Source organism: Myotis lucifugus, unplaced genomic scaffold (genome assembly GCF_000147115.1).
Source record: "Myotis lucifugus unplaced genomic scaffold, Myoluc2.0 scaffold_102, whole genome shotgun sequence".
NCBI lineage: Eukaryota > Metazoa > Chordata > Mammalia > Chiroptera > Vespertilionidae > Myotis > Myotis lucifugus.
In genome coordinates, this window is record NW_005871150.1 from 1,269,849 (window position 1) to 1,293,354 (window position 23,506).

The 23,506-nt window shown below is 40.3% G+C and overlaps 1 protein-coding gene across 1 annotated transcript; it reads right to left on the bottom strand.

Annotated features, from left to right (window-relative positions):
* Positions 1-8,263: 8,263 nt before the first annotated feature.
* Positions 8,264-16,588, bottom strand: TRIML1 (tripartite motif family like 1). The gene is made up of 6 exons (XM_006092642.1): positions 16,163-16,588; positions 15,835-15,930; positions 14,360-14,590; positions 10,947-10,969; positions 10,694-10,791; positions 8,264-8,814 (listed from the first exon to the last, which is right to left on the bottom strand). Exons 1-6 carry the CDS (start codon positions 16,586-16,588, stop codon positions 8,264-8,266), a joined length of 1,425 nt encoding a protein of 474 aa, XP_006092704.1.
* Positions 16,589-23,506: the final 6,918 nt, after the last annotated feature.

Genomic DNA, 23,506 nt, shown 5'->3' on the forward strand with positions numbered 1-23,506 from the left:
CACCTATTTTTTTCTCATGGAAATTATTTATGAATGAATTTAATACAATAAAATAGTAAAGTGGTCAAGTATTTCAATGACTTACCTTGATTCAAGTGAAATTTTAATAGACCTTTATTTGAAACTCGCCCATTCTTCTGGTCTGCTGTTTTTTAAGCTAAACTGGTTATTTTTTTCTAAATCTCAGTACTTGACCCTATGTTCTTGATCTTCAGTCTTTACTAGAATAGAATGGCACCATCTTACAACTTCAGTTATTATGTATATGACAATTGCTTTAAAACTACTTCCTCCCGCCCCAACTTGTCAAAAGAACTGACTTTCTGTCTCTATCAGCCAAAGGATTCACTGTTCTTTCTACATTCATGTACCTCAGTGTCACTCAAAGTCAAATGCTCCATTTAACAAACTGGACCTTCAGCTAACTAATTTCTATTGAGGAATAATATAGTCCAGTAGTTAAAAAAAAATAGGCTTTGGAGTTAGCAGAGCTGGGTGTGTATCCAGTTCCCTTAAGTGTGTGGCATTGGGCGATGTCTTTAAATTTTCAATAGTAGTGTAAATATTATGCACAGTACTTGGCCTTTAATAAATGTTTCATAAATGGGAGAAATTATTTTCCACCTGGGACACATTATCCAAAAGAGCATAATCTTATTACAGAGAAAATACATGTGCATAAAAAATCCTTCAAGTCAAAGGTGTTCTCTTTGCCTTGACCTCATAAACACATCAAAGAAGGTTGGAGGCAGTGGCTCAGCATATCTCAGTGAGCTTGCTTATCTAAGCACTTAGCCCTGGTGATCACCCACTGGGTAAAAGCCACATTACAGTCCCCAGAGGACCAAGCTTCCAGGAGAAGGGTAAGGCTCTGACCCCCCAAAGCAGAGTCAAGAAATTGTCCATAAAGTGAAAGGTAACTGTGCTAGAGACAAGAAGAGGTATATAACATGGAATCTGCTTCCAGTAGCAGAGAACTCAGAAACTATTAAGGAGATCCTGTGTCTTCCACAGATTCTTCTTTTTAAAGACTTATCCTTAGCCTCTCCCCTATAGGCACTAATAACAAGATAATCTAATTACTCATCCAGTTCCTGAAGAATTAATAAATAGAGCTTTGTATATTCAGTATGTGAAGGATTTATTTTATTCTGTAACTAAAATAACAGTTAAAAATTGCACACATGGGCCAGACCACCTAGGTTCAAATTTTATCTCTACTACTTGTTGGCTCTGTGAGCCGGGTCAAGTTACTCAAACTCTCTGTACTTTACTTTCTCACCAGGAAATAGGAGGTAATAATGGTAACTACTATTTCTCTGGATCATTATGAGGATAAAATGAGTACTTGTAGTTAAGCACTTAGGACAGTCCCGAGCAAAAAGTAAATGCTATAACGATTTGCTTTCATTGTTATTGCTATTATCATTGTATTGCAATACACTTCCTTTCTCAAAGCAATCATCCTGCTAAGGACAGCAGAAAACAACTTATATGTCAGGGATGGAGTCAAGAGCAACCATCTGCTTGAAGGGATTCTTTGTTAGACAAGGAAGCTTGCTCTTTTCAGCTATTTGTATATCAATTGTATATACATATGTGTACAGAAGATGAGTCTTGAAGGGCAGCCAACACTGGACCATAAAAGGTGTCATTAAGAACCAAATTTCACCGCATTGATTTTTATTCTAAATTAGCTTACAAAGCATATGCTATAAAGCACTTTAAAATTCATCCATTAATAAATTAACTACCTGACTCACAGCAAAGCTTCCTACTAACATATAGGTAGACAGCTCATTGCAAAGAAGTGGATGGAATGGCCCACGGTTAAACAGTACTCCAATACTGGAAAAAAGTACAAAGGTTTCATTGGCTTGTACAAACTTTACTTTTATCATCCTTCCCTTTGTATGTATAATGCATGTTCTGTTCTACAGACAAAGCTAAATAGTAATAGAGGATGTTGCCATTAGACCTTAAATACAACCCCAAATGGCCGTCTTAGTTTGGGATATGGCATAGAGAGGGAATATATGCGACTGTATCTGTATTTATTTTTTGACAAAAAGTGATTTTAAATGTATAATTAGTCATTTTTCAACATATTTACGTGGCCTTATTAGGTGACATAATACAGATAATTCAGGCCCTTTTAACTTATTTTCCCAGAACTACAGGGCTTTTCATTCCCTCTATCCTCCATCTTTGGAGGATGACTTAAAAGTCTGTAACATACACCCCGAGAAACTCAAATCTAAGAAGATACATGGAGAAAAGGCAGCCATTCTAACAAGCTTTTTTACCAGATCAGAGGCTAGAGGAATGGTCTTACTCCCAAATACTCTCAAGTCTCAGGGAGCTAATAAAAAATAAGTCGAATAAGCTGAAGAATGGGGGGATATAAATGAGAGGATCAAATAATCTGCCAAAGACTCTGATTTTTACCATGTAGACATGAATATTCAGTATTTTCATATACATCCATTTGTGGAAAGAAGAGAAATATCTCTTTCTCTCTCTCTCTCTCTCTCTCTCTCTCTCACACACACACACACACACACACACACACACACTTGTTAGAATTAGTCTGTGCATCACAAGGGTTGAGAAAAAGACTCAAGGGCCCAGCTGGCATGGCTCAGTGGTTAAGCACCAAACTATGAACCAGGAGGTCACAGTTTGATCCCTGGTTGGGGCACATGTCCAAGTTGCACACTTGATCCCCAGTGTCTGGTGTGCAGGAGGCAGTTGATCAATGATTCTATCTCATCATTAATGTTTTTATCTCTCCCTCCCTCTCCCTTCTTCTTTGAAATCAATAAAAATATTTTTTTAAAAAAAGGAAAAAAATGACTCAAGGGTGGAACAAAGGGAAAGGAGACTAAGTTGAGCAATTTCAGGGATGTCCTGGTATATAAAAAAAAAAGACAGCAGCTTTGGAGGAGGAGAAGCATCTTTAACTATTGCTCATAAGTCAAGCTTTTCAATTTTCTGTGTTACTCAGTACAATCAGGTTGCAGGAATTAAGAAAGAGTTAAAGGGCCAGAAGCAGTTGGCAAGAGACTTGGGGGGATATATATATATATATATATATATATATATATATATATATATAATTTTAAAAGTTGTGAAATATTTAACAGAAAAAGAAAGCACATTTCATGAATTGACATGTACAGGTTAGCTTAAAAAAATTCCTGGAGAATTTCAAGAGCAGCGAAGAAGGGGTAAAAAATCAGAAATAGAAGGAAATTGAGAAAGGGTTGGCCTGTGACGATAAGTGAAGTGAGGAAAGTGCAAAATACAGTTTACGGGGAAAAATAATTCCCATCTCAGTGAAACACTTGTAGACCAAGAGCCTGGAAACTAGGTCTGAGGTGGAAGGTATTGGGGACCACCACACCAGAAAAGCTTTGCTACCTCAATCTTTGGAGTTATTTCTGCTAAAAGCGAATATCCTAAGCTTTAGTTCCTGAGGGCAAAGACTTAGCTTTGGCTGGTGATAATTTTCCTACTGGAGAAAGCAATTTTATTTTGATGATCTTGAAGGGTCTCAAGATTTCTATCCACTGTCTCAACATGTCCCAAACTGATTTTATATTTTCTCCTCTCCCCTTTTATGTTAATCTGGGTATGCCCAGAAGCAGTTACCAGAGAGGATTACCAGTAAATGTGCAGAAATTTTATGAGGTGAAATGCTGATAATTGTTCAACAACTAGGTCTCTACAGGGTAGAGAGCTGATTTAAAATGTTTGTAGATTGGTTGATGTATGTACTCCCACCACGCCATTTCTAACCATCAGCATGCTGCCGCACACCACTGTTTATAAGGGGAACTGGGGAAGGGAGCTGGCCAAGGCTGTGCTCAGGGGAAAGAGGGGAGAGAGAAGTTTGGATGGAAGTTTGGATGACTGCTTTAGCAAACATTTCTGACACCTCAAAAAAGACAACACATTTAACAGTTACTCTTTAAAATGTCTAATAAAAATTTAACTGCGTATAACAGTTCTTTAGATATATGCCAAAGGAAGAAAGGAAGAGAAAGAGTCATTGAGTCAAATAAAAGGCAATATTTGAAATGCTCAAGAATTTTTAGGAAAACGTCCTAAGAGATAAGGAGTGAGGATTAGAATTAGGAACTCAGAAGGATCAGCATTGTGCTTTGGGGCCATCGTAAAACTGGAGGTAGAGTTTCCATCAAGGATGGAAACCAGGACATGAGGGCAAGAGCAAGACTGAGAGAGGCTGTATTTCTGAACTCCATATAAGTTCATGGTCAGCACCGTGGAAAATACCACAGAAGGCAGCATACAAAAATGCAGAGTCCTTCTCATGTTGTTGCTAAAGCTTAGTAAAGAACTATTAATATTTAACATCTGTTGAGCAGTTAACCTTAAGTTAGGTGGTGTTCTAAGTGCAAGTGTTATGTCATTTGCTGCAACAACCCATGAGTCTGCATTATCTTCAACCACTGAGAAACGAAGATTAAGCACCTTGCCCAGTGCCATAGAGTTAGGGTGGAGCCAAGATTTGAACCTAGAGTTCTGGCTTTACTGCCTTATCACCTCACTTTGCATCTGGCTAACCCATATGCAGATATACCACAAAACTAATTAAACAAGTATCAGGCCCCTTAATTGTTTGAGACCCTCTAAATCCTGACCTAAGGTTAAAATTTGTAAGTTTTAATTATTTTTCTTAAAGATGACTCTCCTAATTTGCATAAGCTTGAACATGTTTGTTTGTTTGTTTTAATTGAATTTAGAGAGGAAGGACTAGGGAGGGAAGGACTAGGAAGGGAGATAGAAACATCGAGGAGAGAGAAACATCCATCAGCTGCCTCCTGCACGCTCCCTACTGGAGCCTGTGACCCAGGCATGTTTCCTGACCGGGAATCAAACCTGAGACCTCTTGGTGCACAGGATGATGCTCCAAACAACTGAGCTACACCAGCTGGGCTGCATAAGCTTTAGGCCTCACAAAACTTGGTTCTGTGCTGCTGTCAATAAGAAAGCTATAATAGTACATCCCGTGTGAGTAATATATCAGATAGATGATAGATAGATAGATAGATAGATAGATAGATAGATAGATAGAGATGATAGTCGCTGATGGTAGGGGTTAGGGGTCAGTGCTTTCCCATCTGTCTCGTATTATGGCCTACATCTAATATGACTTATAAGGTTTTAAAGGGAGGAAGAGGTTCACAGCTGGTGGTGACCACCCAAGCCCCACCCAAAGGCTGATGGGGCGAATATCTCAGGTCCCCCAATCTACTTGAGCACCACCAGCAGAGCCAACAGAGGTTAATAAGGCTGCATCGCCATTCCGCTAGGGACAGCGCTTAGAGTGCCGGCAGAGTGCTGGTGTGAGATCACCAAGATAGAGGAATGACAGTGAAGTTACCACATTAGAAGTTTTCATTTTTATCTATCTCCTACTTATTGTATTTATTTTTTATTAGGCAATGAGCTGCTCACAGGTGTGAAGGTCAAAAAGATTTCCATGAAAGATAAGAAAATGATCCATAAAGGTTTTTTTCTCTCCAACTAAATTTTGTGTTAATACTTTTCCTATACTAGTAAAATAACTACTACTTTGGAAATCTTTCAGAGACTTTGTTGCCTATGTTTTCTATATTCGTCATAAGCATTCTATGGCTTTTTGGCCCCTAAACATTTGCAAAGCGCAGTCTCTAAGGTGGGGAGGGGAGAAGTAACAAATCGCCATGCACACGAATCCACGGTTTTCTGTGTTCTCACATAATCATCACACGTAGGTATCCTTCAGTTTTTGAGAAGAGGAAACCAAGGCTCGGAGAGTTGAAATAACTTGTGAAAGTTGAAACAGTTATTTTGTGAAGGTAAGTGTTCAGACCAAGGACTGTTTGATTTCAAAGCCCAAGCACTACTCCTTCGTTGCTCCCGGAGAGATTTTTTTGGAATAAATGCAGTGCTGCTGGCAAGACTGTAGGGCAGAGGAAAACGTGTTCTTTCGTGTCTCCAAGCTGTGCTTCCGCATCTTCGCTGTGGAAATGCCAGGGAGTAGAACCTTTTGGACTACCTGTGGAGCAGAAAACTTGTGGGCAGATGCACAACTACAACCATATGCCAGCGGGATCCACAAGAAACTGCTCTGCCCGAAGGAGATAGACTCGAGGGATAATTATAAATACACCCAAAACTTTATCTTCATGTCATTCATCAATGTTGCTTATGGTGACTACAAACGAAAAATAAGCTAAATTTCCCACCCCAGGGGAATAATTAAATAAGTCAGGGGAACTCAGAAAATAAGATATTACTCCCATTAAAAATTATATTTTTCAATGCCCTGGCTGGTTTGGCTCAGAGTGTCGGCTTGTGGACCGAAGGGTCCAAGGTTTGATTCTGGTCAAGGGCACATACCCAAGGCCAGCAATGGTTGTGGCCTCGATCCCCAGTGAGGGGCATTCAGAAGGCAGCTGATCAACATTTCTCTCTCATCATTGAGGTTTCTATTTCTCCCTCTCTCTTTCTCTCTGAAATCAATAAAAATATATTTTTTAAATTGTTTTTTTAAGACAATTACAGTTCCTGCATGATCCTGTATTATTCCTGGATGCTGGAAGAATAAAGAACATTACAACCCTAACTGAGAAATTTTTAATATAAAATATTTATTAAATATCATTAAATAATACCATTTATTGAATGTGAATTTTTGATATGATAAATGTAATTTAACAAAAGGCACTAATTCTTAGAAGGTACATGTTTATATATTTAGGGACTTAAAAAGTCATATTTTCAAGAAATATCTAATAAGTGATATTTAATTTTCAAAATATATGTTGGCAAGGATGTGGAGAAAAGGGAATCCTTGTGCACGGTGGGTGGTAATACAGATTGGTGCAGCCACTATGGAAATCAATGTGGAGTTACCTCGAAAATTTAAATATGGAACTGCTTTCTGATCCAGCAATTGCACTCTGGGAATATATCCGAGAAAACCCAAAACATTTTTTTAAAAGAATATATGTACCTCTATGTTCATTGCAGTATTATTTACAATATCCAAGATTTGGAAGCAGCCCAAGTGCCCATCAGTAGATGAGTGGATAAAAAAGGTTTGGTACATTGACACAATGGAATACTACTTGGTTTTAAAAAAGGAGGAAATCTTACCCTTTGTGACAGCATGAATGGTCCTGGAGAACATTTCACTAAGTGAAAAATCCAATCAGAGAAAGACAAGTACCATATGACTTCACTCATATGGGGAATCTAATGAACAAAATAAACTAACAAATAAGATAGAAACAGACTTATAGAGAACGGACTGACAACTGTCAGAGGAGTTGGTGGGGTGTGGGGCTAGGTGAAAAAGGTGAAGGGATTAAGCAAAAAAACAAAAATTATAGTTATAAGTAAAATATGTCATGTACATTTGAAACCTGTATAATTTTATTAACCAATGTCACCTGAATAAATTCAATAAAAATTTGTAAAAAGGCTTCTGCAAATAGCAAAAGCACAGAAAATAACCTTACATAAAACTTAATAAGGTAACTTGGCACCCACAGCATTGATAGATTTATTGAGTAGAAACTTTGCTCTGTCATCTTTGAACGTGTTAGCAGATGTTTCAGTGTTTTGTGATTATGGAAGCATGAATGATACAGTGATAGTCATACACATATTTGCAGCATTCTGAACCCTCCCTGAGCAAAAGTGCTCCAGGCCCCATGGGATGGAAAGAAAAGTGACTTTTCAGAGGAGGCTGTGCCGTGTGCCCCTCTCATTGCCCGTGGAAGGGAGGACCCGTGCATCTAGCCCCTGGAGGGGTTAGGATTGCATCAGTATAAGAGCTCTGCACATGGAACAAAGACACCTTCAAACAGCAGTGTTTTAGCATCAAATAAATAAATACACTTGAAAAAATGATATATATTTATAAAACTGGCCTATGGCCGTGGGATTCAGGGTAATAGGGCTAATTCTAATTCTACATGTTTCGTGATCGGCACAAACATGGGATGGTCTAGATGATAAATTTAGTTAAAGACACGCGATAGGGTTGGCTTTCTCCTATTTGTGTTAGAAGTTGATTGTCCAATTTGGCTGTTCACTGTAGGTTCAAGTTAATGGAAACTCTTTGGGGTGGGGAGCTTTACTTTTAGATCACCTGATGTTAATACTATCAACTCATTTGTCATCTTAATTAACAGTCATCTGTTGGTCTTAGACCTCATTCTCAGAGAGACTCAGGGGCATCTCCTCAGACATAGCTATTCAGTGAGCAGATGGTAAGGGGGCCTGTGTTCGTCCCTTCATTTGGGAGGCAAGGAGAAAATATAGGTCTGAGTGCCTCTTCGAAGGAGTCCGGAGGGAAGCTGTAGATGAGAGACTCATCTGTCACGTTGTAGAATGCTATGTGTCCAGACTCATAGTCTAAGAACACACCGACCTTTTGCACAGGCTCTCTGACATGTTGACCTTTCAAAGGTGATGAGACCCAAAGGCTATAATCATCTCCAATTTTTAAGCCGATAAGTGAGAAGAGGTCTCCGGGGGGCTTGGGGAGATTCCCCTTTCTGCTTACGGAGTCCTTACAGATGCCCACTTCCCACTCGGTCTTGTTTCCGACTTCCACCTCCCAGTAGTGTCTCCCGCAGGTGAAGCTCTGAGCACCCAACACAGTTGCAGACTGGTCAAATCTCTCTGGGTTGTCAGGTAGCTTCTGTCGGATCCCTCCATATCTCACACTTTTCAGATCCTCAGACAAGATAAGGTAGGCATTGGCTGTGTCTGGATCCAGAGTTATATCTGCTGCAAGAGGAGTAAAGAATGAATGCTCACTTGTATTCTCTTTAAAAATATTTGTATTTATTTTTAGAGAGAGGAAGGGAAAGGGATAGAGAGATAGAAACATGGATGAGAGAGAAACATCAATCAGCTGCCTCCTGTACACCCCCTACTGGGGTTTGAGCCCACAATCACGATACATGCCCTTGACTGGAATCAAACCTGGGACTCTTCAGTCAGCGGGCCAATACTCTATCCACTGAGCAAAACCAGTTAGGGCTCATTTGTATTCTTGAAACCCCCCTCCATGTATGTGGAATGTAAATTAAATTCTTAGTATTCAGTCCTACTTTTTAAAAATATAACTTAGGTGAGCATGGTGGGGATTTTTTTTTTTTGAGAAAATGATCTCTGAGCCCTTTTACTGTTTCACAAAAGAGAGAATGCATTTCTAAAAGGAAACAGAAGATGGTTGTGTGGAAAGTGATATTTAGCCTGTCTGAGAGGGAGAGAGGAAGCTCTGGTAATGGAATGGAAGTTGTTTGTTCACAAGACAGTCTGAGCACTCAGAACTATTTATCCACACAGGGTGATGTACCCTTTGTCATTTGTATTTGCTTCAGCCAGGGTTGCTTCTGGTTCGTCCATTGGAGTGGGAGAGAAATATAGGCAGTTATCATTTACTGAACTCCTACTTAGATATCAACCATTTTCTGTACATTATCTCATTTAATCGTGACACGCATTATTGTTTTTCTATTTTTTTTTATTAAGGAGAAAACTTAGATTCATAAAGGTTAGAAAGCTGGACCAAGATTACAAAGTTACTGAGAGCTGGAATAGTAATTCCTAAAGAGCATTCTTCATGATGTCATGCTTACGTGCAGCTGCATAGGAGTTAGTTCAACCCCAGTGACCCTTTGGTGAGGTGCACCAGTGAGAGACTCCTCTCTCATTCTTGACAGGATGTTACAGAAGAGGCCTCCAGCCCTAGCTGATATCTCAGTGGATAGGGTGTCGGCCTGTGGACTGAAGGATCCCAGGTTGGATTCTGGTCAAGGGCACATACTGATCTCCAGTGTGGGACATGCAGGAAACAGCTAATCAATGATTCTCATCATTGATGTTTCTATCTCTCCCTTCCTCTCTGAAATCAATAAAAATATTTTTTTAAAAGAAGAGGCCTCCTACTTTCACCTACTCTCCAGAAAAGATTGGGTCCCCTTTATCATACAATTTATACTTTTATTGATAGGTCGAATTCCAATTATCAATAAATATCTGTGATTATTAATGTCCATCTCCACAATTTCATTGGAAGTTCTACAAAAGCAAAGGCAAGTCCATCTTGTTGTCATTGTAAGTATGCTCAGAGCCTCACAGCCTAGTACCAGGCACATAGTCGGCACTTATCAAATATCTATGGAGTCCAAAGTTGATTAGGTCTTTCTCTGAAAGTCAGATTGTCAAGATCAATGTTGAGACTAACACTGACCTCTCTCCTCCTTGCCAGTCTAAATAGCTGGAGTATTCTAAAAGGATAGTTCTTTGAATGTTCTCTCACTGGGATTTAAGTGTGTTAGCTTTTGTCCTGACAAAGACAGGGGTGGAAATGCAGAAACCCCTGAAGAGGTGTGTGAGTATGTGTAAGGGGCTGAGATGGACAAAACAGAACAATGAAAACAAACCAACAAAGGAAGGATCAGGAAGCATTAAAAGACAAAGCCAGGCAGACATCAATCCCACCTGTGTCTGTCTACTCCAGCACAGAGCTGCTCTGTGGCCCAGCCTTTGCCGGTGCTCCCTGCTGGCTCAGAATGCCTTCACTGAGAGCCTGGCACCCAGACGCTGAACATTCTGTGAGAGAAAGCTGAAGCTAACTCTGGAAATCAGGCTGACTTACCGTGGAATTTTCTTAGCATCTCCCTCATTCCGGTGATGCGGCACAGACTCAGCTCTGTGCTGGTGGTCTCTGGACACTGAAGCAACAGTGGCTCACTCCTACAAGAGGGCAGAGTGTCACTCCATCTCCTCAGCATGACCTGCTCATTTTGTCCCAGCAGCATGGACACTCTCATCCCCACTCTGTCCCCAACCTATTTCATCAGCACCACATCCCTGTATCTGACATCCCTGAACACGGGATGGAAACCTACCTTTCCAGTGCTTCTTCCATCTCCTACGGATATAACAGAAAGAAGGTTAGTATTTGTGCACTTTGATCAATAGCAAAGACTGAATCCATGTTGGATACAGTCCTTGAAAATTTCACAGAATCTGCTTCCTACAGCTCTAGGGCACCTCGAGTGGGAGTGCATATGGCAGAGCAAAGAAATCCCCTGCTTCTTCTAGGGGTGAGTTCTTGTGAACATGAGACATTTCTCAAATGACTAGACTACTTTGTCCTTTCCCTTTTTGTTTTTAATCCTCACCTGAGGATATTTTTTCCATTGAGTTTCAGAGAAAATGGAAAGGAGGGAGGAGGAGGAAGAGAGAAAGATTGATGTGAGAGAGTCACATCCATTGGCTGCCTCCTGCACGCATCCCAACTGGGCAAGGATCTAACCTACAACCCAGATACATGCCCTTGACCAAAATCAGACCTATGACCCTTCGTTGCGCAGGCCAACACTCTAACCACTGAGCAATGCCAGCCAGGGCATGTCCTTTCTTTTTTTTTTTTTTTTTCATATCATCACTTTGTCAAGAGAACCTGTGGCTGACAAAGGAGCCAGACTATTGGCTTCATTATCCAATGTCTTGGGGACTCAGAGGTAACTACAGGAAAGTGGCCAGTGAGAGCTGAGACTAAACCTGTGTGTATAGTTGGAGTGGGTTGTTGGGAAGACATATGCCGAAGCAATATCTTCACCGATACAGCTCCTAGGGCAGTGATGGCGAACCTATGACACGCGTGTCAGAGGTGACATGCGAACTCATTTTTTTGGTTGTTTTTTCTTTGTTAAATGGCATTTAAATATATAAAATAAATATCAAAAATATAAATCTTTGTTTTACTATGGTTGCAAATATCAAAACATTTCTATGTGACACGGTACCAGAGTTAAGTTAGGGTTTTTCAAAATGCTGACACGCCAAGCTCAAAAGGTTCGCCATCACTGTCCTAGGGCAATGGAAACTAAAGAGAAAATAAACAAATAGGACTACATCAAAATAAAAAGCTTCTATATAGCAAAAGGAACAATCAACAAAACAACAAGAAAGCCCACTGCATGTGAGAACATATTTGCCAATGTTATCACCAATAAGGGTTTAATCTCCAACATTTACAGGGAACTCATACAACTTAACAAAAGGAAGATAAACAACCCAATCAAAAAATGGGCAATGGACCTAAATAGATTCTTTTTGAAAGAGGACATAAGGAAGGCCAAGAGACACATGAAAACATGCTCAAAGTCACTAATCATCCGAAAGATGCAAATCAAAACGACAGTGGGTACCATCTCACACCTGTCAGAATGGCTATCATCAACAAATCAACAAATGACAAGTGCTGGCGAGGATGCAAAGGAACCCTCGTGCACTGCTGGTGGGAATGCAGACTGGTACAGCCACTGTGGAGAACAGTATTGAGTTTCCTCAAAAAACTAAAAATGTAACTCCCATTTGACCCAGTGATCCCACTCCTAGGAATATATCCCAAGAAACCAGAAACACCAATCAGAAAGGATATATGCACCCCTATGTTCATAGCAGCACAATTTACAATAGCTAAGATTTGGAAACAGCCTAAGTGCCCATCAGCAGATGAGTGGATTAATAAACTGTGGTACATCTACACAATGGAATACTACGCTGCAATAAAAAAGAAGGAATTCTTACCATTTGCAACAGCATGGATGGAACTGGAGAGCATTATGCTAAGCAAAATAAACCAATCAGAGAAAGATAAATATCACATGATCTCACTCATTTGTGGAATATAATGAGCAACATAAACTGATGAACAAAAACAGATCCTGAGACAGAGAAGCATCGATCAGGCTGTCAAATCTCAGAGGGAAGGTAGGGGAGGGTAGGGGTAAGGGGGAGAGATCAACCAAAGGACTTGTATGCATGTATATAAGCCTAACCAATGGACATAGACACCAGGGGGGTGAGGGCATGAGTGGGGGGTGGGGGGAGGCAATGGGGGGATAAGGACACATATGTAATACCTTAGTCAATAAAGAAAAAAAATTTTTTTTTACCTTTTTTTTATTATTTTTTTTTATTGCTTAATGCATTACAAAGGGTATTACATATGTGTCCTTTTTTTCCCCCCGCCCTTGACAATACCCCGGCTTCCCCTACCCCCCAGTGTCTTATGTCCATTGGTTATGCTCATATGCATGGATACAAGCCCTTCAGTTGATCTCTTAACCCCCTCCCTCCTGCCCCCCAACCCTCCCCGGCCTTCCCGCTGCAGTTTGACAATCTGTGTGAGGCAGCTCTGCCTCTGTATCTATTATTGTTCAAAAGTTTATAATGGTCTCTATTATCCATGAATGAGTGAGATCATGTGGTATTTTTCCTTCATTGACTGGCTTATTTCACTTAGCATAATGCTCTCCAGCTCCATCCATGCCGTTGCAAATGGTAAGAGTACCTTCTTTCTTACAGCAGCATAGTATTCCATCGTGTAGATGTACCACAGTTTTCTAATCCATTCATCTACTGATGGGCACTTAGGCTGTTTCCAGATCTTAGCTATGGTGAATTATGCTGCTGTGAACATCTGGGTGCATATATCCTTTCTGATTGGTGTTTCTGGTTTCTTGGGATATATTCCTAGAAGTGGGATCACAGGGTCAAATGGGAGTTCCATTTCCAATTTTTTGAGGAACCTCCATACTGCCTTCCATAGTGGCTGCACCAGTCTGCATTCCCACCAGCAGTGCACAAGTGTTCCTTTAAGAAAAAAATATTTAATGTGTCCAGCCCATAGTTGATGCTCACTAAACTTAAAATATTTGGCAAAGCCGAGGTTGCAGAGAGGCAGGCACAGGAGAAATTGGAGTCATCATCAACCTTGGTTCAGGTGGATATCCCTTTGTTTTTTTCTCCACCTCTTTATTTATACTATACTAGAGGCCCAGTGCATGAAAATTTGTGCACTGGGGGGGGGGTCCCTTAGCCCGGCCTGCCCCCTCTCACAGTCCAGGAGCCCTCAGGGGATGTCCTATTGACGGCTTAGGCCCGCTTCACAGTCTGGCCTCCCTTTGCGGGAGGCGACCGGGCCTATCAGGGGAAGGCATTGCCCCCATCACCCCACTGCTGCTGCCACTGCAGGCCACGGCGGCTGCCTGCCCTCCTCGGCCCTTGCAGCCACTGCAGCTTTGTCCGGAAGGACGTCCGTCCGGAAGGATGTCTGGAAGATGTCCGGTCTATCCGGTCTAATTAGCATATCACCCTTTTATTAGTATTGATAGAATGTTAATTCTTTCAGAAAACTATTTTTGAATCAGAACTTAGTTTTCTAGGTTAATAAAGAACATTTTATCTTGTATGACTGAAATATTATGTGTTACTACATACTTTCCATTAATTTTCCCAATGTTCTTACCTCTAAAGATGCTATATTCGAGTTCTGACACATGGACTCTATCTGACCAATCATTTTGCTCAGGCCCCTTACTTGCTGGATCAGCTTGATCTCATTGTCCCTCAGTTTCTTCAGGTTCTCTCTTTCCTCCTTTTCCAGCAGCTGCAGATGTAGCTGCTCCTCCTCTTTCAGGAACTGGTGCATTTTTACATATTCGGACACAACCACCTGTTTACAATTCTTTGTCTCTTCCTGCCATCACAAACACACACACACACACACAATAAAATAAGGTTAGTAAGGTTAGTAACAGAATGTGTTTTTTCACCCTTACAAAGTCCTAGGGTTTCACTGTGATAATTTTTATATATATATATATATATATATATATATATATATATATATATATAGACTAGCTGGGTTGAATAAGTTGTATTTTAGTTGTGTGTAGATAGAATAGTAAAGAAACCCCAAATTTTATATTCCCAGGAGGTTGTCATTCTACTGGAAAAAAGAAAAAAAAAACAAAAATAAACAAAAAATATATATGACATGTGATGATCAGTCCCATTATAAATATAAGGCAGTATAAAATAAGGACAACATTATTTTTTAAAGTGTGTTCATTTATTCAACAAATATTTACTCAATCAAAGTAGTCATTGGCTCACATACTAGATATAGAAATGTACATCACAAATACTCCCATTTAAGAATTCAAAGTTTTGCCCTAACCGGTTTGGCTCAGTGGATAGAGCATCGGCCTGCGGACTCAAGGGTCCCAGGTTCGATTCCGGTCAAGGGCATGGACCTTGATTGCGGGCACATACCCAGTAGGGAATGTGCAGGAGGCAGCTGATCGATGTTTCTCTCTCATGATGTTTCTAACTCTCTATCCCTCTCCCTTCCTCTCTGTAAGAAATCAATAAAATATATTAAAAAAATAAGAACTCAAAGTTTAGTAGGAGAATTAGATACAAACATATTTTTAAAATATCTAAACATTTGGTTCTCTGCATTGCTAGACAGCTAAAATTAAAATTAATTTGACTAACCTCAACAAACTAGCATTTGTGCAGGTGTACTAATCCTAACTAATATTTTGTCATATTTTTCCTTTCTCTTTTGTTTTTAATTTTTTTTCAACCCAAAGCACTTGAAATGTCTCTATTGATTTCCATTTTATGATATCTATCTATCTATAAGTATACATTGTATTTTAGATAATTATAATAAGAGCTAAAATAGAGGTAGCTTCTGAGTTATAAAGGTGCGCCAAGGGGTGAGGGAAGCTGGCCTGGGGATGGGAAATTGAATTGAGTTTTGAGATTCCCAGGTGGACAAGCAAAGGTAGGTAGGCCAGAGCAGGGATACTGCATACTGTAGATGGGGGCTGGGAAATGTTGTCTTTCCCCTCTCATTTCACTAAGTGTCCCTTCAGAAATGCCCCCCTCGTGGAATCACATACAAGATGCACAAACAGGACAGTCACTGACCTTACACAATATCACTCTCTCCTTCTCGTGGGTTAACATAACCTGAGTTTCCTTTTTCTTTTTACACAAAAGATTTAGGATTTCCTGGAGTTTCTCCTGCAATAGAAACAAACACTCTGTGACAAATGAGCGGTGCACCAGGTCGTGTAGGGGTCTCGAGGACCAATAACAACAAGATGACTGGGACCCTACAAGGAAGGGTAAAGCAGAATCCGGGCCAAGTGTGTGGTCTGTGCCTGGAGATGGTTGTCGCCGGGAGACAATTCTATGGGAATTGAGTGATGGAACCTGATCGGCTCTGAAATTTGTATTGAGCAGCCAATCTTACTTTGTGATGCTCCTCAGCTTCACTGGAGAGAGACATTCTGTTTATTCCATGACACTGGGACGAGAAAGCGTTTACACCCTGATCCTCCTCAGGGTGCATCATAGTGGCTGCCAGCATTCTCCCGTAGGGGCCTTGTTGGTCCTCGCTCTGCAGCACCTGGGACCTGAGTTGCTTGCCGATGCCAGCCAGCCTCCCCAGACGCTCATTGGGCTGGAAGTGAGGGGCCTCCAAGGTCCTCCAGCACTCAGGACAAGAAAAAGGAGTGTTGTGTTGCTCCCAGCTCCTCAGGAGACACACCAGGCAAAAGCTGTGTCCACATTCAGTGGTCACTGGGCTGGTGAAATAGTCCAAGCAGATGAAACAGGTCAGTTCTTCCCTAAGGTTCTCCATCAAATCTGAAGTAGACATTTTCTCTAAGAAGGACATTAGAGTAAGGTCACGCCTCTGTTCTGGAATTAAATTCCTCTTTGAGGTTCTCTTGTTTTGAGTAACAAGTGAGTGATCAATTGCTATGTTGTTAGTACAAGAAACTCTTACTCTCCTCTGTGCCTGATTTCACCAATTGGCATGTACTCTCTAAACACAAAGCCATTATGACTTAATGTGGAACTCCCGTACACTGGTTCATCATCAACCCCAAGCTTTTCAGGAATCTCACTGGGTAAGCCACATGCTGAAACTGAGGATACTTGCTTCTAACAGAGTTTTCATTTTGGGAGTTGGTTAGATCATATTAGCAGCACCATAAAACCATTTAAACACATTGGTCTTAGACTGGACATTGGGTAATTTGGTATAAGCCAGTACAGCGATTTAAATCATGATGGTCTCGAATAATATCTGAATTAGACCTATGGTCCAAATTTTTTAGACTATTTGGCTAACGGATCTAGTTGAGAAACTGAAGGAAGAAAACTATAATATCTATTTCTTCCATCATTAGGCCATTTTCTCTGCTTGACCAAAGTCTAACAGCTTTTTGCTCCTTTATCAGGTACTGGGTCTTTTCATTTGATTTACCCAATAAAATTAGAACAACTGCATTATAGTATTCCCCAATTATAGATGTACAATGGATTACCAGAGTTATGTTTATTGCTCTGCCCTGAAGACCATGGCACTCAGCTCTCTGCCACCATAGACAGCATCTAGCAGTCGTTCTCAACCTTCCTAATGCCACGACCCTTTAATACAGCTCCTCATGTTGTGGTGACCCCAACCATAAAATTATTTTCATTGCTACTGTAATTTTGCTACTGTTATGAATCGTAATGTAAATATCTGATATGCAGGATGTATTTTCAGGGGTTGCGACCCACAGATTGAGAACCGCTGCTTCTAATTGGAAGTTGCCTCAAGGATCTATTGCACTGTGGAGTGGGTAGAACGAATTTTAGTATAAATATAATTTTTCTCGCTTATATTCACTCTTTGAAAATGTCTTCTTAAGCCCCTATTAGTTCTTACCAGACAGAAATTAAATGTTCAGACATCGTTTTTAGATATGACAAAATAAATGTATAGCAGGGGGACTGTGTAAATGTCCACTGAGATTAGTGTCCATTTCTATAAATGCACTATGCCATGTGCTCATGAGTCAGTTCCTGTGTGGTCTACACTCTACTCACTGTATGCCAGAGAGTGGGACCTTAGAAGCTCTTTCTCGGGGCCTAACCAGCTCCTTTCCACTAAATGCATCATACCTTATTTCTATTTTTATGCTGTCACTCTCCAGTTGGCAACTTCCGATGGGTCTCCATCACTCATATTATTCCATTAATTACTTTCTGGCTTTTATGATTCAAACTGATCCTTCTTTCTCACTATCTCCAGTAGGATGCTGAGCCACAGAGCTCACAGTTCAATTCCTGGTCAGGGCACAAGCCCGGATTTTGGGCTCGATCCCCAGTAGGGGGCGTGCAGGAGGCAGCCGAGCAATGATTCTATCTCATTGATGTTTCTATCTCCCTCTCCCTTCCTCTCTGAACTTAATATATTTTTTTCAATTTTTAAAAGGTCTTTCTGAAGTAATTAATTCCAAGTGTTTAAATCATATGTCTTTTGTATAGCACTTATGAATTACTAGGATGAAAATTTATGCTAAAAAACAAACAACTTGATTTATGAGTTAAACTAGTTTAAATAGAAAGAGAAGTAGCATCAGTTTGGAGTCATGAAACCTCTACTGTTTAGATAGCTTCTAGGCTAGCAACTGGGTCAGAGCTTTAATATATTATAAGGAGTAGTTTTAAGTGCCTTGAAAAAAAATTATACAAGCACTGTCTTTGTTGGAAAATATAAACTACCATCTACGTTCAGTATGTTATTCCCACACAAACCCAGAAAGAGTCTTTAGCATTGACCAGATTCATTAGAATAAGCCTTGCAGTAGAGTTAGGGTACATCACAGAACCTGTATTCCAATTTGGAATGGGGAGACCAGCATATTCTAAATTGAAGCCACACTGACTTCTGTCCCATCCCACTTTCCCTGTTCCAAATAAACTCCTTTCATAGGCTAGTTCCATAGGCTCCTTAACACAATAAACATATCTTTACACATAGCAAGGGCTCAACTTGACTGTAAATAAGTATTAAATGAACAAATAGAAAAAAAACATATTATTATAGAATTTTTATCTGGCCAGAAGTCAAGAGATTACATAGTCCAACAACCTTCCACAGATGATGAAGAAAAGTGAGACTCCAATAGATTGAGTTTGCCCCTGAATACTTGCTCACTGCAAGAGTCAGGTCAGGAATTGGAACCTGGGTCTCTTACCTCCCAGTCATTCTCTTTGTCAACACACTGCACTGCGGCTCACTTGTCTGTGAGTGGATGAAAATTTTCAGTTATCTCAGTGAAATGTAAGTACGGCTCAAGTGCTTTCAGAAGGAAATTGGACAGCTGTCATTATGGTGTGATGTTGTGACAGGTATCTAAAATCACTGGCTACGTGCACTATTGGGAATGCAGACTTCTTTATCATCTCTCTGACAACATTGACTGGGCTTACTTCATGGATAAAGAAAATTATAGAGTGGACCAGATATCTCAAAGCACATTACGCCAACCCTCAGGGCGCTGCACTGCCAGACATGATTTCTGAGATCAACAACTCAAACAGCTTCTTCTTTGGCTTGTCTCCTCCTGAGGAGGAGATAATAGGGATACCCCAAGAGGTCCACAGTCATAACTATCACCCACATGGAATTAGGTTTGAAGCACAAAGAAAAGAAAAACCTTAAAGATATAGTGAGGGGTTATTTACTGGTGAAGATAGTAGGCTAGATAGGGACTTATTTGAAAAAAAAATATCTTGTTTGAAAGGCTGTGTCTATCATTTCATATTGGTGTGGAAAAGATAGATTATCCAACAAATGGTTTAGGACAAGTGGGTGTAGCCATCTGGGGGAAAAAAATTAGATCTCTACCTAACAACTTATACCAATGTGTATTCCAGATGTGTGTGTGTGTGTGTGTGTGTGTATTTTTCCCCACTCTAGTCATGAATTTCTACTCATATTAGTTTCCTTTGTATTATTTTTTCACTTATTTATTTATTTACTTACTTACTTACTAGTATTTATGTGATTTTGTACTTGATTACCCCACATCCTTTTAGCAAGTAAAGACCATATTTGTTAACCATGTGGCCAAGTATTGTGTCTAAAGAATGAAGCACATCATAAGAGGAGATAATTGGTAACACAGTAGAAATTTAAAATGGACAACTTCTGGAAGGTGTTTTAAGCAGGATTCAGAAATTAAACACCACTATGAAAAATACAAACCCGACAGGCAGTTTAGTGTGGTGGGATTAGAGCATCAGAAGGTATCACTTTACTTTTTTATTGTATAATTTTTTTGTATAAAATTATATTTTTTCTGACCTTTTTAATGTGTTTTCCGCATTTTCCAGTGAAGAAATATTGGGGGATGGGGTAGGAGCAAAGAAATGTGAGGTGTGACTTGCAGTAAACCAAGTAATGAGGTAATTTTTTTCAGGTTGAGGGGGGAAAGAAGAAATATCATCTCAGATGATTAATTTCAGCTGTGACATAATAAATCTTTCTAAAAATGTTTTTGTGATTTTGATACAGTTCTTTATTTAACTAAGTTATCGAGCCCTTCTTATATAAAGAGCAATGAGCTCAGTGATGAAAGCAGGAGTTAAGTGTGCAAAACGAAAAGCTACAAAATGTTAATAGATGCATACCTTAAGAGTGGTAGAATTTATATCTAGCCACTACGCTGTACACCTGAAACTAATACAAAAATAATACTGAATGTAAATACATTGAATGTGAACAAAAATAATATTGAATGTATTTGAAATTTTTTAATTTTAAAAAAGAGTTATAGAATTTAAATTTATTAACTGTTTTGACATTTTAGTGGAGGGAATATTAAATTCTTTCAGGGAAAACTTGGGAGAAATGGTATTTGATCTGAGCCTTTAAGGCATGTTTCAAAAGAAGGAATAGCTACTATGTAGAAGTGGGAAAACTTAAAAATCTTGGAAGAATAAAATACATGATCTGAAAGTGGGTCAAATATTACAATAACAAAAAAGTCTAGATTGTATCATTCTTTTTAATCTCAGAAATATTAAAAGACCAATTCAACTTGGAAATATTCATCTTTATTCTTCTTTATAGGTAGCACGTTGGTCCTACCAGCAACACCTGGAGGCCAGATCAGTGGGGCAAGGATCCAGGTGCTATAAATCCATAGACTCAGTCAGAAGCTGAAACGCAGCCACTCCTGCTGAGTTGCCAAAGTTGGCGGTGGAGTGTTGCCTTCCAGAGCTTTAGCAACTTACACATCTTGAGACTTTAAGGTGAGGTGTTTTGTTTGTTTTTCTGGAGAATAAACCCTTTATGTTTCATCCTTTTGCTTTAAGAAAAGTTCAGACAAATATTGACAAATGAGAATAAGAAAGCATACTCTGAATTCAGGAGTTAACAGTCTAACTTTCTTTCCTCCCTTTCTAATGTGGGGCATGGGATTTGAGTTTATTACAGAAAAATAATTTGAGTTAGTACAATGTGGATAGGGTTTAATGGAGTTAAGGATGATGTTAGATTTAAAAACACACACACACACACTTAAGAGCACAAAGGTTACTTGTTTGTATCTTGCTTCTATCACATGACACCCTTTATGAGATGCCATCACTTAATTCTACAGGAATTATTCAATATCTTTATGTTCTAGGTGTTGTAGTGCAGCTAGTAGACTAGAAAAACAAATGATCACCCCATGTTAGACTAGTGTTTTATAGGTAAAGAAACAGATGCTTATGTGCATGTATACATGTTGCCTTGTCATCTTTTTAATGGAAAGGTCCACTTTTACTCTCAAGGAAATCTTAACACTTATTCATAAAACTCTCTCTCATCATACAACAGTATCTTTAGGGGGGAACACGTGAGAGTAGCTGGTAAAATAGAGAGCACTGGCTCTGTGCCAAGCACCATTCTTAACACTTTTATATATTCCTTTAATCCTTCCGACAGCCCCACGAGGTAGCTATTAGTTCTAGCCCCACGCACAGAAGAGAAAACAGACTGTAGTTCTGAAACTAGCCCTAGATCCACAGAGGTGGGCATGCTATAACCCACACAGCCATGCTGACATTCCCACGGGCTTGCATGAGCCACAGACGTTAAACTTAAGAAGTTTACAACTGTGACCAAAACAGGTTTGCTGGTTGTGCAAGGATCCAGCCAAGTTGAGCACTAATGGTGGAGGGGCTGTGTCGCCCCCTCCCCCAACTATCCAATAGTAATTGGTGTCACATACTGCCAGGGGGCGCTCCTCCCTTGTTTTATGTGTTGTTTGCAGCTACAGATAAGGTTGGAAGAGTGGTTCTAGGTAAGTGTATGATGTGACTCTTGAGAAAAAAAAAAAATGGGCACCCTCTTCACTACCCTAGGTTTTTCTTGGATATTGCAGTGCAAAGACCTAAGAAAATCTCTGTTGGGCTAGGTTGCCAATACAGTTGGAGAGAATCCTGAAGAAAGAAAGCCTGCCCGGCTGGTGGGGCTCAGTGGTTGAGTGTTGACCTATGAACCAGGAGGTCACGGTTTTATTCTCAGAGTACATGCCTGGGTTGTGGACCCGATTCCCAGTGTGGGGCGTGCAGGAGGCAGCCAATCAATATTGTCTCTCGCCATTGATATTTCTACCTCTCTCTCTCTCTCCTTTCCTCTCTGAAATAAACTATTTTTTTTTAAAAAAAAAAAAAGAAGAAGAATGAGAGCCCTAGGCATCGCTGGGAATGCGGTAATTATAGGAATTCATGCTGATAACCAAATACTGTGTAAATGTCCTTGGGGGAATTGTTGCCAGTATGCCTTAAGGAGCTGTAGCACTGACCCCAGGGCCAGGCAACATTGCTTTGCTCCCGACTGAAAGAAAGAGAGGCTAAAAAAGGCTTTAGAAATCCCAAAAGACTGGAAAGTTTGCTGGCCAAGCAACTGGGGACACAATGCCTATTCTGTGGTCAGGCTGAGCTAGGACGTTGAGGTTTCACATCTGCTGCCTTCTAGATACCCTTTAAAGCCCTTCCAGTCTCTCCGAGTCTCAAACTACCAGCTGAGACGTTAACTACCTGCAGCCTATGCCCTTCCAGACGATTCTGATGTAGTCTAAAGTGTGGAAGCCACAGGTTTAGCCATCACAATTGTTATAGCTCTTCAGAGGATTCTAATATGCAGTGAAGTCTCAGAACAACTTTAATGAACAAAACTACCCCACAGAGACTAAGTTCCAGGGCCACTGCAGGCTGGTTAGGTTTTTACCCTGCCTCTAACAAAACTACCTGTCTTCCTCCCTGGTTAGAAACAAGAGTCTCCAGCCCAGCTGGGGTGGTAAATTATAGGACTAGGAGGGTGATGGTAGTGACCAAGTCCTGGAGGGGAGGTATGCCTGTGGCAAAACTAAAAGGTGAATAAGAATATACAGGTGAGCCCTGCTGGCATGGCTCAGTGGTTGAGTGTTGACCTATGAACCAGGTGGTCACTGTTCAGTTCCTGGTTGGGGCACATGCCTGGGGGCTCAATTCCCAGTGGGAGGTGTGCAAGAGGCAGTTGGTCAACGATTCTCTCTCATTTCTCTCTCCCTCTCCCTTCCTTCCTCCTTCTCTGAAATCAATATATGTATTGGGAGAGGGAGAGAGAGATAGAAACATCAATGATGAGAGAGAATCATTGATTGATTGCCTCCTGCACACATTCTACTGGGGATCAAGACCACAACCTTGGCATGTGCCCTTGACTGGAATTGAACCCAGGACCTTCAGTCCACAGGCCGATGCTCTATCCACTGAGCCAAAC

Bases quoted from the DNA above. Each gene is read 5' to 3' on its own strand.
- TRIML1 (XM_006092642.1), bottom strand. From the start codon at position 16,588: ATGTCCTTCTTAGAGAAAATGTCTACTTCAGATTTGATGGAGAACCTT. The intron at 14,591-15,834 runs GTCAGTGACTGT...TTGTGATGGCAG, and splicing joins AGAGAGTGATATTGTGTAAG to GAAGAGACAAAGAATTGTAA. The intron at 10,970-14,359 runs GTAAGAACATTG...TTATATCCGTAG, and splicing joins CGAATATAGCATCTTTAGAG to GAGATGGAAGAAGCACTGGA.